At 46.2% G+C, this 18,806-nt stretch overlaps 1 protein-coding gene across 6 annotated transcripts in view; it reads right to left on the bottom strand.

Moving 5' to 3' along the window:
- Positions 1–18,806, bottom strand: part of DNAH9 (dynein axonemal heavy chain 9) — a 392,191-nt gene that overhangs the window by 223,593 nt on the left and 149,792 nt on the right. For all 6 annotated transcript variants that reach the window (XM_030534286.1, XM_030534287.1, XM_030534283.1 and 3 more), the window contains 3 exons: positions 16,877–17,042; positions 10,816–10,918; positions 9,002–9,241 (listed from right to left, as the gene is read on the bottom strand). In XM_030534286.1, coding sequence (XP_030390146.1) covers positions 9,002–9,241; positions 10,816–10,918; positions 16,877–17,042 — 509 coding nt within the window. The remainder of the gene's footprint in view (positions 1–9,001; positions 9,242–10,815; positions 10,919–16,876; positions 17,043–18,806) is intronic.

The raw sequence follows: 18,806 nt of genomic DNA, 5'->3' as shown, positions 1-18,806 counted from the left end.
GCAAGTGTTTGTGCAAGTTTTCTTTGAGGATAAGGACTGAGAGGTCAGACATAGGGTGACCGCTTTGTGAAAGAAGCGTTCACCCGCAGGTGATGGAGTGGTTTTGTCTTTTATCATTTTCCTGGGTGAATTCACTTGAGCGCGTAGTGATTGTCTGGATGGATGGAGCTGCCAATATGTTTCACTGCTCTGTCTAGCACATGCAGCTGGTTTAAGAGAACTTGGCAAAGACTGTGTGTGCACCATCCAAGCCCTTCTCTGAATGAGCTGCTTACTTCTGAGCATTGATGTTAGCCTTACAAACCACATAACATGATTATCTCTACACAGGGAGACAAATCACTGCAACACTGCAGTTCAGTCCATCTTATCCTGCTGCGCTTCCACAGCAGGTTACACCTGCCTCTAATAGTCTTCAGGAGCAGATCCCCACACTCGCAAGCTGTTTTGCTACCACTACACTCATTAATACCTCCCTTGGTCTGGAAGCAGATGTCTTCACAGCCTGTGGTGGCACACAGCATGATGACAAACATCAGTCAAATCGTATTTACATGTCAGCACATCTCTCTGGCTCCCAGTGCCGGGATGCAGGCAGGCAGGATGGGAGCATCCCCATGGATGGATTTACAGCACAGAAACCCTGACTTCTTTACTGGGTCCAGACCTTGGTCTGAGATATATTAACTAACCAGGCAAGGCCCAAAGAAAGTAGTTCAGGTAGGCTGCAAAATGCACTTAGCCCCACCCATCAACAGTGTGAATTCACGAGAGTGCTGGACAAGACTCGGCTCCCAATGGCAAGAAGCCCTGCATGGAAAACCAATCATTGCACTTTTCTTGGTTTATAGCAGTGGTTCTCAACTCATGGGCCACTTGCGGCCTAATCAGCCCACAGCTGCGGCCCATATGCCATCCTCAGAGCCATTCAGGTAGTATATATACTGTGTGGATGTGGCCCACGTAACACACAGAGAACTGCATATGCGGCCCACAATGGTAAATAGGTTGAGAACTAGTGGTTTATGTTTACAAGTTAAGCCATTCGTATCATCTGGGATCAAGAGTGCAGCCCTGGATTTACTGTCTAGTATGGTCCGAGATACCTCATGGCTCTGTGTCACATCACTAAAGGAGCAATCTTTCTACACCCACGGGCTCCCCTGAGCAGACATACATTCAGTGCTACATGGCTACAAGGGGTTTGTGTGGTGGAAGACACCGGGAAGTTCTTTCTTCCTTCTGCTGCCACCACGGCACGCATGAAATACATTGCATCATCTTTACATGGAAATATTGCTCCCCTAGACAGCAAAACTAGCAACAGTAAAGGCCTCTGTTGGGAATGTGCATGCACTGCAGTCTTGGAGCAGTCTGGACCTCCATCAGCCTTTCCTTTGCATACTGCCATATGCTAGGAATAAATATACTGGGAATAAACGGATAATTTGCAATCTTGTTTTTCAACTATTTGATGTTTAATAATTCAACACTCCAAGCATTCATCCAAAACCTGAAATATTATCACACTCATTGCGGACTTGAAGTGCAAAAAGGTATAAAATGAACCACGAATGTTGGGTTTATTTTGTTTTGCTCATGGTTTCTATCTCCCGAGCACTGCATCCTGTAAAACAAAGTAATTGGCTCACTGGGGCCTTCCGGACAGGCAATCAAAAGTTTGTGGAGGAAATGGAGAAAACAGGACAGATGGCTCCTAGCCTCCATTATCATAACTATGCCCTGCTGAGATGATGGCCAGTAATGCCATGCCAAGGGTCACAGCACAGCCTTCCCTGCTTGCTAGGGGTATGGATGGAGTCCAGGATTATCATACTCTGGGCCGATGAGAGGCACAAAGGGGGCTGCGAGGAGTAAACCTGAAGTTGCCCTAGTACAAGGGTTATAACAAGAGGGTAAAAATCACAGCTTATCCTGTATAAAAATGTCCCGGAAATAAATGACTTTTAATCCTCTTAGTTCAATTACAAATTAAAATAATTTTTAAAATAGCTGGCTCTGTTAAGCGACCCTTGTGCAGCGGTGGCTCCAGGCACCAGCACATCAAGCACGTGCCTGGGGCTGCAAGCCGCGTGGGGCATCCTGCCGGATACTGTGAGGGCAACAATGAGACCGCCTTCATACCCACGGCCGACTTGCCACCGAACCCATGGGACCAGGGACCTCCCGCAGGTGCGCCACCAAAGGCAGCCTGCCTGCCATACTTGGAGCGGCAAAAAAGCTAGAGCTGCCCTTGCCCCTGTCCATGGAAGGAATGAATCCAAGTACTGTTATTAATGCAGCAGCGGAGTGGGTGTTTACAAGCTACCCCTCCAGGGCTACTGTTGTGTCCTTAGTGTACACAACAGGAAGAAATCACACAGGCACAGTCAGGTTCCAAGTCAATAGTGAGTGAGCCCTTTAGTGGTGCTCTCTGTGTTCTCTTTAAAGAGACACTCCCAGTTCCTATACACAACAGCTACAATTCTGGGGTATGCAATGGCAGAACAATGACATGGAGGGCCAGGGCAAGAGAGAGGCAAAGCAGCCAGCCAAACTGGAATAGAGTATGTATGGGAAGTCAGAACGCATACACCCAGCCTCCATATGGCCAGCCAGCAAGAACAGGCTGTTGGGGTTTTGGTGGGGCTTGTTCCCAGCTCAAGCAAATGCAGTGTGTCACCATGTCTGGGTAAGGGTATGGACAGCATTCCTTTAGGAGTCCTTTGGCACAGCACAGTAAGGCTTCCTCCTATTGACAAAAACAGAGCACAAGCCATTTCCGGTGCATTGCCCTGGCGCTGCTTCGAAAGAGCTGGAATTCTGGGAATGGCAGGCAAGTCACGCAGTCGCAGTCCCACAACAGAGATGGACACAAAGTGGAATAGGGATTCCCTGAGCTGAGATAGCTGGGATTGAGGGACAACGGAGGAGGCAAGACTGATATGAGGCCTGCCGGTCTGTAAGAGACTACGTAGTTGAGCAGGGTTGATTTGCTAGTGTGTGTTTGTCAAAGGTACTTTTTATATGGCCCCAATTCCCTTAGGATCAGAGCACCTCCCAACCTTTAGGGTCATTATTCTTACAACACCCCTGGGAGGTGGGTAAGTACTGTTCTACATGGTGAACAGAGCCACAGAACCTCTAAGGTATTTAGACTCCTAATTTCTGTTAAAATCAATGGGAGTTTGGTGCCTAACGACTTCTGAGGATCTGGGCAAAAGGCTAAGAGACTTGCTCAAGGTCACAGAGGAACTCTGTGGTAGAGCAGGGACTTGAACTCAGCTCTCCTAACTCTAGCCTAGCATTTAACCATGGGCCATCCTTCCTCCTAACTGATGAGCATCTGTGTTAGTAGGTGATGTATGTAGGTACACAGCTTTACACTGTATCTCCTAGGTTTTGTAGGTTTGAGTTTTGCATTGTTGTCTCTTGGCTCACAGATAGCAGCTGCACCCTCCTGCCACCAGTTTGGGAAACATTCTCATTATTCCTATTCAAAACCGCAAAGGAATGCCCATAAGTACAGACCTGACTTGCAGCTTTTCCATTCCGTAGCAGCTCTAAATGTACTTGCCTATTGGCCAAAGAAAGTACTGTCTCTCCACTGGTTCAGTACTTCCAGGTGCAACTTTCTCCTAGTCTTCCTGTTTCTATCCAAAGCAATTGTCAGTTTCTCTTCTGCTTTATCAAAGCCAATCCCCAAACTCATCCCCCTACCACTTGGCAATTTGTCCAATGTGCTCCTGTGGAGACTAGAGCAATTCTAAAGCAAACCAGGTACCGGGCAATAGTCTGCAGGTCACATCTGTGCTGTGACAGGCTGTTTCCAGTGTCACTTTGCCATGCCAAGTGTAAGAAGTGTAGCAAACCACCCCGTAAACATATTTTGCCCTAATTATATAATGCCAACTCGTCACCTAGCAACTGGACCATTGTAGTTCATCCTGGCCTGGCCAAAGGGAGAGGAGAAGTTGAGCACTGGAGGAAATCACATTCAATAGTAATATTCGGGACCTGCCAACACTGCTCTAGAATAGCTTGTAGGTGCTTCAAGTCCCAAAAGGAGGGCACGGAACATTCTTGTCTAGTCAAGGCAAATTTGAGCACCATTTGACACAGTTTACTCAGTACTGCCAAAAGACCCTCCAGCCACTAGGTTTGTGTCAGGTTCCTTCACATTCAGCTACGTCATCTATTTGTCTAGCCTAAACCCTCTAGCATTTTGGAGAAAAATGGAGTGAATTCCACTAGGATTCACCTTCAGTGAAATCCATAGTGAGTCACTCTCACTGTGCAACGCAGGCCATTAGCCAGCCAATCAAGCTGGCACTGAGTATTATATATGCAGGCACTCTGAAAGTCTGAACAACATAAAAGCAAGTCAGCAGATCGCTGCCAGAAACGATTTCTGCAGATGGCTACTTTGGAGCATACTCTTCTGGGCAATATTCACATACACAGGTAGATTTACATTCACTCATTCTCCATTAGCAGCAGCAACTAAGGCAAAGGTTCCTGGCGTAAGACAATTAGCACAGTCCCTGTAATAAGGACTGTCAGCCTATTTTGACAAAGGGAATCAGGCAGGGATTGTAAATCACTGATTCAATATTTAGCTACAGCTAAGATAATGTCATAATGACAGATTCTTTGAGCAGATCAAAAGTGGAACAGCAGTTAACCATCTGCGCAAAGTCAGCAGTAAAACATCACAAAGGCGGAAAGTTCCAAAGGTGGACCTCTCAGGCATTTCAATTTGCATAGGTTTTGTGCCACATACCTGTTACCATGAGCTGCTCCTGCAGTTAGAAAATAGCTAGTGGGACAGCATTCACTAAAGGCCCTTTATATATGAAGCTATTATATGCTCAAGCACTTGATTGTTTATTCAGGATTAAACTGAATTTCAAAAGGCCTTTATACTATTATTATCTACAGTACTGGCATCTGCACATTTCTTTATCCATCCAAAGGATAAGGCAAGTGAGATTTCTCTATCTGTTTTTTCTGATGACTGAGGATTCCACGCTATGGCACAACAATACTTCTTGCATTTTCTGTTTTTCAGTTTGAAAATGTGATGCGTTTACCGTAACTCAGTGCGACTGGAAAGGCAAAGACAGAGCTCAATGCTGATTTCAATGGTCTCCACATCAGCTTCCACAAACAGGGCAAACTAGATGGGAAATTGAGACAGGAGGAGGAGATGATGGTCTGCTGAGGAAGGGTTTCCAGGAAAACCAAACCACATCATAAACAAACAGCCACAACAGAAGAAACATGATTTCTTTCCTTTTGCAACCATGTGATAACCAGAAGCAACCTGCAGCTCTTATCACTTCACCTGCTCTCTGCCCTGTAATGCAGCTCTGTGAGGACAACTCCTACCACTCCACGCCTCTGAGCACCTTTCAAACAGACCTCATTTAAAAAAATTAAACAACTTGCCATAAAAATGTTTCTTCTTCCTTCGTCACTCCTTCAAAATACAGTTTGGCTAAACGCAGGGATTTGAAGTGACCCTGATCTGAAAAGCCAAGGCCTGATGACACTCAGCCTTCCACCACTGACAGTTTTTAAGGTCTGATACTCTTGACCCATGGAAGTTATAAGCTCCTGCTCCAGCCTGCAGCAGAGCTGAGATTCTTGTCTTTCCATTAGTTTCTAAAAAGTTTTTACTTAGTTCTGATGGGTTACAAGATTCTGACCTTAAAGACATGCACTTTTAAAACAGTGACAGCAAAAGTGACAGCAAGGGCTATAATCAGGGTATGTAACAGTTCCCATTCTCAGCTTCCATGGTAAGCTGTTCATGACTATCCAAAACTTTTCTCCTCTAGGCGTCCAGTTTTGATCTCTGCCTCAGGATTCTTTGAGCAAAACTGTGTGGCTATTTAGGAATATGAGAAGAGTGAAAAAAAAAATAACTTTTCCCATTGTAAAAGAAAAACCTTGCAACTTCTTTTTGGTGCTGAGACAACGGAGTCAAAAGCTCATGTTTAGCAGGGGACTTGGTCTCCTTAAGGAGAATCATCTTTCAGTGATCCAGTGGGAATTGGTTTGGATTTGAGTTAGTTACAGCCTTTTACAAATCGCCACTTGGGCATCCACCATACACCCGATATGATGTTACTATGACATTTAGAAGCATGCGGCAGCTGAGCATATGTGTGTGTGTCTGTGTGTGGGGGGGTTAATATAGCTCTGGAGGAGCCCTTGCCTCACCCAGTGCACTGATGTATGGTGTGTAGTGAATGATGCAAAGGGGGGGCTGGAGATAGGTGCTTTCAAGAAGCTGACCAATAGCTAGACAGGCAGGTACAGACACACAGTGCCCTGGTGGCCAGAGGAAGGGATTATTTCACGGGTTCGCTGGAGTTGCACGGTGCTGCAGGAGGAGTTTCAGGAGGGATGGAAATGATCATCTTGAGCAACAGGGGCAGGAGGAAGCTCCAGGACTGTGCATGCGAGAAGACAGCAGAGGTGAGATGAGAGAAGGCTGCAGAGTGGAGAGGCAAGAGGACTGAGTTGAGCAAGGGAAGGGCGATGCTTTCACCAAGAGGTAAGGGAGGAGGGCTAGGGGAGCAGAGCAATGGCATAAGAAGTAGAGGTCTGTCCTTGAGGGTGTGGGTGTTGCTTTGCAGTTGCTATTTCTGAGATGTGCAGAAAGCAAATATTTAAACAAATGTCTGCGGAGGTAGAATCTTAACCTGAAATAACAATCAACATGATCAACCAGTTCCCCAACTAGTATCAGCCTCACCACAGACTGGGGCTCTGCAGAGGTAGAACAATGATTTCTTTCCATGTATTTGTAATGAATTCTGATCTGGGGGCAAGTTACAATATGGCTTTCTCTGCTGCTATTTCTGCTCCTTCTTTCATCACCCCTGTAGGACTGGAGAGTTGTTCTTATCTGTTATTTCTGGTGAGCAGAGTCTGTCTTGGCAGCCAGTGCGTGCCATGGAAAGCACAGTGCCACTGTGTTTCACTCAGCCCATTCACAAAGCCTGGCCTTCATCATGGGCTTGTTTTAATTTGTTTCTGTCATCTACTCCCACTACGGGGCTGTGACTGATCCTACGTTTGAGAAACAACTGCTCACCTGTTCTTCTCTCTCATAGAAATCACCCTCACTCATACTTCTCAACAGTCTGTGCCTTCCCTAGCAACCCTTCCATAAATACACTGAAGGTGCCTCACAACCTTCAGTGTATTTATCCCCCAGCCCTCCTGTGCGGGAGGGCAGGTTATCCTCTCCATTTTACATGTGGGCAGCTGAGGCCTAGAGAGACTAGACTGTTAAAGGTATTTAGGCACTAGCCCTCAACATTGCAACACCTAACTGATTTAGGATCCTTAATATTATTTTAGGGGATTTAGGCACTTAGGAGCCTAAACCCCATTACCTACTAATGGGATTTTGGTTCCTGAGTCCCTAAATCTCTTTTGAAAATGAGCTTTAGGATCCTAATTCTGTTAGGCATTGCGACACTGAGTGTAACAACACCTAAATATCATTATAAATCTAGATCTAGGTGACCTGGCCAAGGTCATACAGGAAATCTGTGCATGAGCAAGGAAATCAAACCTCTCTCTCTTAAGATCTAGGCTAGTACCCCTAATCACTGGACCTCTTTTGGGGTTGCCAACTTTCTACTAGCACAAAACCAAACATCTTTTCCCTGCCCCCTGGCCCACCCCTTCTCTGAGGCCCCACCTCTGCTCACTCCATCCCCCCTCCCTCAGTTGCTCACTCTCCCCACCCTCACTCACTTGCTCATTTTCACCAGGCTGGGGATGGGGCTTGGTGTCCGGGGGAGGGTGAGGGCTCTGCTTCGGGGTGTGGCCTCTGGGGTGCGACCAGAAATGAGGCGTTCAGGGTGTGGGGGGGGGCTCTGGGCTGAGGCAGGGGGCTGGGGTGTGGGAAGTGGTATGGGCTCTGGGCTGGGAGTGTGGGTTCTGAGGTGGGACCAGAAATGAGGAGTTCAGGGTGCAGGAGGGGGCTCCAGGCTGGGGCAGGACCAGGGGCCTGGGGTGCGGGGGGAAGGATGAGGGCTCTGGCTGGGGGTGCAAGCTCTGGTGTGGGACCGTGAATGAGGAATCTGGGGTGCAGGAGGGTGCTCTGGGCTGGGACAGAGGGGTTTGGAGGGTGGGAGGGGAATCAGGGCCAGGGAAGGGGAGGTGGGGCATGGGAGGGGATCAGGGGTGCAGGCTCTGGGCAGTGCTTACCTCAGGCAGCTCCTGGAAGCAGTGACATGTCCCCCTTCCGGCTCCTATGCGTAGGCATGGCCAGGTGGCTCTGCACGCTGTCCCGTTCGCAGGTACTGCCCCCACAGCTCCCACTGGCCGTGGTTCCCAGCTCATGGGAGCTGCAGAGCTGGCATTTGGGCTGGGGGCAGCATGTGGAACCACCAGGCTGCCTCTACACGTAGGAGCTGGAGGGGGGACATGTTGTTGTTTCCAGGAGCTGCGCAGAGCCACAGTAGACAGGGAGCCTGCCTTAGCCCCACTGCGCCGCTGACCAGACTTTTAACAGACTGATCAGCGTTGCTGACTGGAGTCGCCAGTGTCCCTTTTAGACCGGGCTTTCCGGTCAAAAACCAGACACTTGGCAACCCTAATCGTTTTCCCCACTCCTCAGCTGATCTCACAGGCTTGAATGTCTAACAAAGGGGAAACCACATGGGCAATAGGGGAAGGAACTTCAGGACCAGAGATCCTCCAAAGTACCTAGGTGCCTAAGTATCCTGGAGGATCTGGGTCTCAGTTACTATATGAAAAAATATTTTACTCCAAAAAAACGTGTGTTGTCATTTTCTTGGCAGACTGGGCTGAAAGCCACATGGAGCATACGCAGCCCCGGTGAGCCTGTATACCTCCCATTAATGTTAATTTGCTCTGGACTGGCACAGAAAGGGGACCACACACCCATAAGTTCCACATCCTACCTTTGGTCAACCTTTGAGTGCCCCAGGAGGAAAGGTACTGCACTTACTTGAAAAATATTGGAGAAGTCTCTGAGGTTGAAAATATAATGGAATTTGACAGCCGTTGGCAGGAAAGTAGCAGCTACTTTCTGGTGCAGGCCCAGTGCCAGGTGTATCAGCTGCTGAGAGGATTTCTGCACAGGCCCAGAGAAATTCCCCCGTTTCAGATGCTGAGTTAGAATGACACTGTAGATGGTGGACAAAGCTTCCGATCCAGGGAAGGAGAGAGCAAACACACTGAAGTGGCGCTGAGGGAGGGAAGGAAAACAAAGAAAGGTTTCAGACTGGGTTGGCCTCCTTTCTTGCTGAATGGGAGTCTGGGCTCATTGAGCTGATCAGAAAGCAATCAGTTTTCCTACTGTGATTTCTCAACCCAATAGCTCAAGCTGATGAGCCATTTCTGAGGCATCCGCTCCCAAAGGGTGGAATTGTCAATTGCATTTCATGGTCATTATGTTACAGTTTTTAAGTTAAAATGGCAAATAAACAAGCTCAGATAAGAGAACACTTTTCACAAGTTAAATAGGAGAACATAAGAATGGCCATACTGGGTCAGAGCAATGGTCCATCTAGCCCAGTATCCTCTCTTCCTGCAGTGATCAGTGCCAGATGTTTCAGAGGGAATGAACAGAACAGGGAGATTATCGTGTGATTCACCCCATGCTGTCCAGTCCCAGCTTCTGGGAGTCAGAGGCTTAGAGACACCCAGATCATGGGGTTATATCCCTGACCATTTTGAATAATAGCCACTGATGGATTTATCCTCCATAAACTTATCTAATTCTGATGTGAACCCCATTACATTTTTGGCCTTCACAACATCTCCTGGCAATGAGTTCCACAGGTTGACTATGCATTGTGTGAAGAAGTACTTCCTTAAATTTGTTTTAAACCTGCTGCCTATTAAACGAAGCAATTGCTAGACTGGTTCAGAGCTGAGATCCAGTTAGTGCACTACCCTCTCTCTGACATTGGCCAGAATCAGATGCCTCGGATGATGGAACAAACAACCTGGCACCTAGTCAGAGAATGGAGATGGATGGCAGGAGAGAGATCACTTGATCATTGCCTGTTAGGTCCACTCCCTCTGGGGCACCTGGCATTGGCCACTGTCGGTAGACAGGATACTGGGCTAGATGGACCTTTAGTCTCACCCGGTACAGCCGTTCTTATGTTCTATGGCACAAAGCAGATGTGGTATGATCTGCCTCCTATGTTAGGTCTCCTCCTAATCCCTGACAGTCAGTGGCTGGCTTAAACCCTTAAGCATGAGGTTTAATATCTTTTCCAAATCCATGTTAGCGTTAGCTATTATAACTCTGGATCATCTTCTTTCCTATTTTCATTGTATTTCATCTCTTTGGCAAAGGAAAATTTAGTTGGTCACATGAGGATTTTTACAACTCAAACCAGAGAAAGTGAGTAACTACATTCCCGGGATAACACTAGATAAATAAAAGCAAACTCAATCTGCATTACTGTGAAGGCTGTTGCTGGCTGGCAAAAGTGAGAGTCCTTCTCAAACTGTGAGCAGTAATGTGTTAGGAAATATGGTGGGAAAGGGGCCAAAAACGAGGAATAACGGACAGTTCTGCTTTCTGTTCCACCAGTGTAAATTAGAGTAACTCCACTGATTTAAATGAATTTACATTGATGTAAGTGACAGCAGAATTTGGCCATGTTTCTTAAGGCTGGAGTATTAACTATAGCATCATGACCATAATCTGCCCCTTCAGGTTATTCTTTTAAAGACCATTCTAATAATATTCTAACTCCCCCAGTCATTTAATAGATTATCAGTGTGTCGATTAATTGACTCTACCTGAAGTCGTGCGTTGATGGTGAAACTCCCTGCAGTGGGGTTCATACATGACACATACTGCACGTTCATGATCTCCTTCAGGGACAGTTTGTTTCTGTCGTACCTGTGGCAAACAAAGCAACGCAATAATTGCAGCCTATTAGCAACAGACTTGTAGCAGCACATCCTCCCGTCAGGGCCAGGTCTGGAGCAGTGGTAACACACTTGTGTAACCTAGATGACTTTAGTTCATGCACCAAGACCCAGAATCAAAGACTATGTTCTTTGGGACAAGACTATGCCTTCCTGTGTGTCTGTACAGGGACTAGCTCTGTGGGGTCCTGATTTCAGTTGATGGCTTTTTAGACACAACAAGTACTACTGTTATTATCCCCCAGTATCAAATCATGGGGATTTTTTTAAAAACAAACAGCCTTCACAACGTACAAGATCTTTAAGAATAAAAAGCCGAAAGTTATAGTCTAAAATGTATCCCCATAAGTCGCCAATAAATCCTGACCATGAACCAACTCTAGGATTGAATAGTCAGGATGTTTGTTAAACCCTGCAGAATTCCTGTACTTTAGATGCTCAAATGCACTCATTTTCCTTTGAGTTTCCTTAAAATTCTTGCAGTGCCCAACAGCGCTGTCCTCTGGAGGTCACTGATCATGTCTTGCAATCTAACATGTTCTGGAGCTGCCCATTCATACCCTTACCGATTGTTCCAAGTGATCACTGAGATTGTATTTGTTGTAGTTTTTCATTGTTTTCCTCTTCATGGCAGAATTCTTTATACTTCACCATCTTCTCTTCTTGTTTCATTTTTATCTTTCTGTCTGCTGCAATGGCAATAGCAATTAACAGGGTCTTGTTTGTTTTCTTTGCTACTACAACTCTGTCCAGCCTGTTTGCCTGCACCACTCAGTCTGTGACAACTACCAGATCCCATAAAATCTGAGCCTCTGCATTCTCTGGAGCACTTTCGATTTGGTGGTCATAATACCACATGGCTCGTTTACATCAATACTTGCCAGAGAGGCTCCAATGCAGACACTTGGTGATTTCATTGTGTCTACTTCTGTATTCTCTCCCAGCCAGGCTCCTAGAAGTGCTCAATATATGCTCCACCACCTCTTCCTTTTCAGAACACACACACTGCAGTTCAGGGAGCAGTTCTGTCAGTCAATTTTGTTTTGAACATAATTAAGTCTTAACAACTGTTCTTGTGCACTCACACTGAGGCTCTTGGTCTCTCTTTTCAGGGATCCTCCTACAAGAGATGAATCTGCTAATCTTTGATCACTAATGGCTTCGAGCTCTCCACCGCTGTCTGTGCATTGATTCCTGTGTAAATCTTTCCAAGTCTTTCTTTGGCAGTTTGCTTTCTCCTTTCCTTTATGCTTTTTTGGGCTGGGATGCACTCTGCCTTAGCTTGTTATCACAACTAGATGATCTTTTGCTCTGGCTGACTTCTTACATAGTTTGATATTATATTCTTCATTGTCAATTGCTACCTCTACCTATAGTACACCTTTTGCTCCATTGTATCGTTGGATGTACATCCTGTCCATGTCTTGATATAGATTCATTATTCTGCGTATCACCAGGAGGTTTCTTGTTTGGATGTCAATTTTTTGCTTCTCCTCTTGACCCCACTTGATCACGCCGGCAGTTATCCGGTTAGTCAACTGACTATAGCTTCACCAAACTTTCCTAGACACATCATCGCGCTCTGCATCTCCTTTTGTGACAGTCCATATCATTTCAGATCATTCATGTAAAACAAATGGTTAACTGGTTGTTGCTCTTCGCTGATTTAATAACCGCAATTTAGCTCAGGGAGAATTCATGTCAGTGGAGGCATCAATACCACAGATAGCACTGGTGATAAGTGCTTGCAAGATACCTCTTTTAATTTGGATGCCATCAATGAGAGTCCCTTCCTGGCTCCAGTTAGCTGTAGATTGGGGCACAAAGGAAATTAACTTTGGATGAAGCTATTGCATTTTCAGTGTCTCAATGATCCACAAATATAGGACCCTGTCATGTGTTTTTTGATCATATATCCACACCATCTCTCAATTTTTCTTTTTCTGTTTTGCATCTTCTCTGATCCTCCTGTTCACCTTGACGTGGTCTTTATTCCTTTTCATGTCACTGTGAAGCCAAATTGTTACTACTAAGCACTAACTAAAGACTGCAAGCTACCCCTCCCCACATATAGAAATGGGAAAGGAATTGTGCCTTATGTAATTGTTTCAGCTTCCTGACTGGGAACGTGGAGGGAATCTGACACATATGCATGTATAGGTAACGGTGCTGTATCTGAGTGCATCAGTGATAGTCTTGCAATTGTGCACGTCCATCCAGCCCCAGGGTAGCACACCAAAGTGCCAGGGCTGGAGTATTGGATGTATGTGTCTGAAGAGCATGCACACAACAAGTAAGAGTGCTACAACACTCACCAGCCCTAGAGTATCATCTATGAATAAGGGCAATGCAGTTCAGCTTCCAAACACAGTTGCACGAATTTGACACCAGGTCCTCCCTTGGCAAGTAATTTTTCCTCTTTAAGAAACCATTTTCCAACACTGAGTCCAGGCACATGAATCTAGGGCTTATCTGCTACTATTTCAATATGAACTAGCAAGGGATCATTAAAACTACACAAAGAAATGAAATATGAGCACCTATGAATAGGAGACAACAGGGAACTCTACAGATTTTTTGATGTTGGTAGTGACTCCGCTTCTGATAATATTAAACTCAACAAGAGCATGTGTGAATAAGTGTCCAGTGCTGCGGTAGCTCACAATAGAGACAGAGCTGAGGCCCAGCTCCAGTTCCAAGTTAGGCACATAAGGGTTCAGACATAAACTGACTGTGGTTAGGCCACGGGTGTGCTGAAGCCACTGCCTCTCACGTCAACCAATATTGTCTCATTGTTTCCTTGTACTCTCCTGCTGGTCTATAGCCATCTGTTGTCTCTTGTAAGCTCCTTGAGGCAGAGACTTGTTCTGTGTCTGCACAGCACCTAGCACAATCAGGCCATGGTCCCAGGCTGGGCCTCATAGGTACTATTGCAATACAAATAATAATAATAATTATAGAGAGAGGTAGAACCCACACAGTCCAGATCTGGATACATATTGTCCCAAGGCACAGGGGGGTTTGGATCCATTCTCTACTTTTCATCCACAGTTTCCATGAAACCTTGACATGCTGTTGCTGTGTGCACGTGGCTTCACAGATCAACAGCTGCCCTCATTTGTACCAGCCTGATGAACCCATTATTGAATGGCTCCTCTTGCATCTCCACTCAGGTCACAGCACGCCAGTGATGGGTCCAGGACTGGGGTGCAGACCCACTGATCTTCTCTAAGACTCTTTTTGAATTGCAGAGAGGGGAAGTACAGGGGGCTATGACAGGCATAAAGTGCCCATTCAGCCTAATGCACTCCAGGGAACCTTGTTCACCTCCTATAGGGCCACCTAATCTGACTGTGATGAAAGCATGGGGGTCAAAGGGGGCTGCATGGAAAGCCAGATGGGTTCTTTGGAACATGCCCGATAGCAACAGCTGCATCTGGGCAGAATGATGGAGTGTCAAAGGGGACATGTCTGGTACAGAATGTATCCTTATGCACAGAGAAGGCAGAGCTGGGGAATTAGGGAAAATGGCAGCATGTGGATCTCATCTGAATAAGCTCTGTCTTTTTTATTTAATCTGTACTTTACCACTTCGCAGTCCTTTCATGCCCCAGTGCCCATGCTTCTGCTCCCCGGCACTTTGGTTCCTCTCACAGACCCACATAATTTCATCCCCCTTCGCAATAAGCCTTTGATGGGTGTGAGTGCTTGGGAGCCAGGGGGTTGATCTGAACATCACATTGGGAAGCAAATCACAACTCCCTTTATTTCCCAGCAGGAAGGGGCGTGAGCATTCTGTGCTTCTGGCTGTAATAACACGCGGCCACCACTTTGAGAGACATTGGAACTGGTTTTCTTCAGTACACCTGTGCTGGGAAATGCTCACTTCCATGCTAATTCTATTACTCAAGAAACAATACCAGCTCTTTTATACTAAAGACTTGTGGTCCAATAATAACACATTTATTATCATGGCAAATCCCAACAGGACACAGCCACCTAGTAGATCAAACACCAACTGGATCAATCTCTAAGCAGGGTCCTAAGATAGTCTGTTTGGACATATAATTTATGTCCATCACTGGCGATCTTATCACACCACCAGTGTTTATGGTGAATACATGATCACCGGCTGTAGAGTGGCATTTCTTGGTAAATATCCATTATAACTGTATCAATCACATGGAAATCATATCCCAGGCCAGGCAACTCGTCTCAGTGCTATGTATTGCCTGTTGCAAGCAATCAGTTTTCAAGGCAGTAGTTATGATGTAAGTCCAGGAAAGAGTGAGGCTTCCCCAAAATTGGCCACATTTGAATAAAATCTGCAAATTATTGTCAGAGAACAGTGACAGAAATCACAGGACTTGGACAGTTTCTTGTACGACACTATATGAGTCATTCCAGTGGCTCTAATTGAAGACGAGCCATAGAGCATGTCCGTAGATGTGTGTACAACTAAAGTAGGCATGGGCAGCATGTGAACCGCCAGCTGGGGAAGCTAGCCCCACCCCACCAGCACAGCCACCGGCCCAGTACCGCCTCAGGCTAGCCCCCCATCCCCAAAGGCGGAGCACTGGGAGGCTGGAGCCGCAGGGAGCGGTGGTAAGCAGGGGGCGGAGTTGTACCTGCCTGTTTGCGGAAGCACAGCCTCACCCAGTCCCAGTCTCGCCCCAGGCTAGCCCCCTATCCCCAAAGACGGAGCACTGGGGGGCTGGAGCTGCAGGGAGCAGTGATAAGCAGGGAGCGGAGTTGCGCCTGGCTGTTTGGGGAAGCACAACCTCACCCAGTCCCAGTCTCACCCCAGGGTAGCCCCCCAACCCCAAAGGCAGAGCACTGGGGGGCTGGAGCTGCAGGGAGCGGTGGTAAGCAGGGGGAAGAGTTGTACCTGCCTGTTTGGGGAAGCACAGCCTCAACCAGTCCCAGTCTCGCCCCAGGCTAGCCCCCCAGCCCCAAAGGCAGAGCACTGGGGGGCTAGAGCCGCAGGGAGCGGTGGTAAGCAGGGGGTGGAGTTGTGCCTGGCTGTTTGCGGAAGCACAGCCTCACCCAGTCCCAGTCTCGACCCAGGTTAGCCCCCCATCCCAAAGGCGGAGCACTGGGGGGCTGGAGCTCCAGGGAGCAGTGGTAAGCAGGGGGCGGAGTTGTGCCTGGCTGTTTGCAGAAGCACAGCCTCCCTCAGCTTATATGACCCACCACCCACGAAAGCAGACAAAGAACTACGCCAACAGTAGAGAGGAGAGCTGCACCCTCATTTCACAATCTGAGTGCCACACTCACGCAATGCACCAAATCCCCCAATAACAATTACGTGGGTGAAGCCAGACAATCACTATGCTCTCGAGTGAACTCACTCAGGAAAATGATAAAAGACAAAAACACCCTATCACCTGTGGGTGAACACCTTCCACACAGCCATCACTCTATATCTGACCTATCAGTCCTCACTCTCAAAGGAAACCTGCACAACACTTTCAAAAGAGGAGCCTGGGAGCTTAAATTCATAACTTTGCTAGACACTAACAATCATGGACTGAACAGAGACACTGGATTTATGGCTTGTCACAAGAATCTGTAACCCACTAACAACCCTGGATGCTTCCCCCAGCCCTCCGCCCTTCACTCCTTTCCTCCCCATAACTGGAGAGGTGTTAACGGGCCACTTCACCTTGAACGGTGCCTTGAGATGTGTTAACTACTTATGCTAAACAATCTGTTCCACTTCCTATATAGCTGTGATGCTGTGAGTTAATTTCCCATACCTGAAGAAGAGCTTTGTGTTACCTCAAAAGCAGAAGTGGGTCCAAATAACAGATATTACCTCACACTTCTTATGTCTCTAATATCATGAGACCAAGATGGCTACAACAACACTGCATGCCTAGTGCCAGATTAACAGCATGAATAGCACAGTGCAGGGGAAGGCACCTACCAGTGGCCATAGTCCATGTGTTGTCTGATCAGTGTGTGGGGCTGCACTGTTCCATAAGTGTCCACTTCAGGCATGTTCATATCGTCAATGAAGTAGATGAGTTTCTTGGTGCCAGGTGGGCCATAATTTCTACCAGCCTTTTTATCCAGAGGCTTCTCAAGTACAGCTGTGTGGGAACAAAGGTGGATCATGACAACCATTAGGCTGCATTTCACAGAGGATGTAAATAGTGGTATGAACAGTATGATTGGTGCATGCCAGTCATCAGATGCGTACACGGATAAACCCCAGAGCAGGAAGGGGTTAATGGTCTGTGTTAGAGGGGAGGGCTGTAGTGAGTTCTACTCGCAACATCAAGCCTGCAGGGGATAAAGAGGAAGGAAGCAAGTTTTAGAGGTGGGTTTTCCTGACAGAAGTATCTTGGGTCTGAGGCAAAAGAAGTAGGAGTTAGACGGAGCAGCCCAGAACTAGCACCTCAAAGTGCAGCCGAGCTTAGGAAATGTGTGGACTGGCCATCATGTTACCTGAGTGTCTGTCACCTCATCTCATGAACACATTGTTTGTTAATTAAGTCAAACTCCAGGGTGGGGGTGAGTTTTGACCCCATACAGGGATATGTGGATTTGTCTTGTCTCAGAACAGGTAGAAAAAAAGTGTTCCTCACTATTGCCTGCATTAAGGGAGCTAGTAATTTGCCTTGTCTGAAGAGGAATTGCTGATCTTCACTAGAGGAAGGCTGAAGCACTCTCCACTGGCTTCCACCAGCTAGGAGAGGCAGAAGTGGTGGCCAGATGTCTTTCAAAACCTCCAAGGCTTCACGCTGTGTGACCAGGCCAAATTCCAGCAAGAGCTGGCAAATGCTCAGAGGTTTCTGTTCTGTCTTCTGGCTAGGGAAGACCATTTCTTATCAGTTGTTTCGGGTCCTATGAAGGAGGACAGAGCTTTTTGCCATGAGCCTAGGAGGTGGTGAAGGGTTTGGGGTTTTTCTGTGCTTGTTTGTTTTTCCTGTAAAGCACCACACAAATTTATAGTTCTATATAAATATTTAATTAAAAAATCACAGCCATGTTGTCCAACAAAGGATCCTGCATTGTCCTAAGCTGTTATTTTGTTGAACACCAATGTGAGTCAAACTTTATTGCACTCAACTGGTGCAAAACCAACCAGGCAAAGCCATATTCTATACCCCCTTTCCCCACCTTGTATGTTTATTTTGGGAATGCTTTCTGTCTCAAGGTGTACTATTTTTCAGTACATGCCAACTAAATTTGATTCATTTATACAGTTTTTAGTCTTCAGTGGACTTATAGCAGTGCTATAAAAACATCACAATAAACAGCAATTATTTATAATTACAGAGGATTGGACAAAATAAAGGACACTGGGTATTTTAAAATAGCCATTTGTTAGAATATACATTTCATACATGCATTATCACGTGGAAAAAGTTATTAACAGACTTTTTTTCAGAATACCTATTATTGATTTATATGTTTAAAAATGCCTTTTCTTCATTGCACTTCAAATACCTTTTCTTCACCATTGCTCAGAATCCAAAGGATTTCTCATCTTTTGACAGCTTGCTGCAAAAAAACATTTAAAACTCTAGGAAAAAAATGATGAACCTCCTCTCAGTGAAGTAGCTTCCCACCAACCCCCCTCCACAAAACCACAATATCTGAGGTTTCTGGTAGCAAGTTAAATTAAGTGTTTCAACTAAGCATTTACTTTACATTTAATTAGTGTTTAATTAACATATAAAATCAGCCATTCTTGATGTTTAACAAAAACGTACGAGATATATCAAATTGAAATGCAATTACTAGGAATTAAATGACAAGTCTGGGAAAATAACCTTTTAATTTGAAACAATCTCTCACAATACTAGTAAAAGGGGATGTTTCGATATCTTTGAAATCCTGACCTATTC

The sequence above is a fragment of the Gopherus evgoodei genome, chromosome 15, assembly GCF_007399415.2.
Source record: "Gopherus evgoodei ecotype Sinaloan lineage chromosome 15, rGopEvg1_v1.p, whole genome shotgun sequence".
Taxonomy (NCBI): domain Eukaryota; kingdom Metazoa; phylum Chordata; order Testudines; family Testudinidae; genus Gopherus; species Gopherus evgoodei.
The sequence above is the reverse complement of the archived record's forward strand: the minus strand, read 5'-3'. Positions and strand labels throughout refer to the sequence as shown.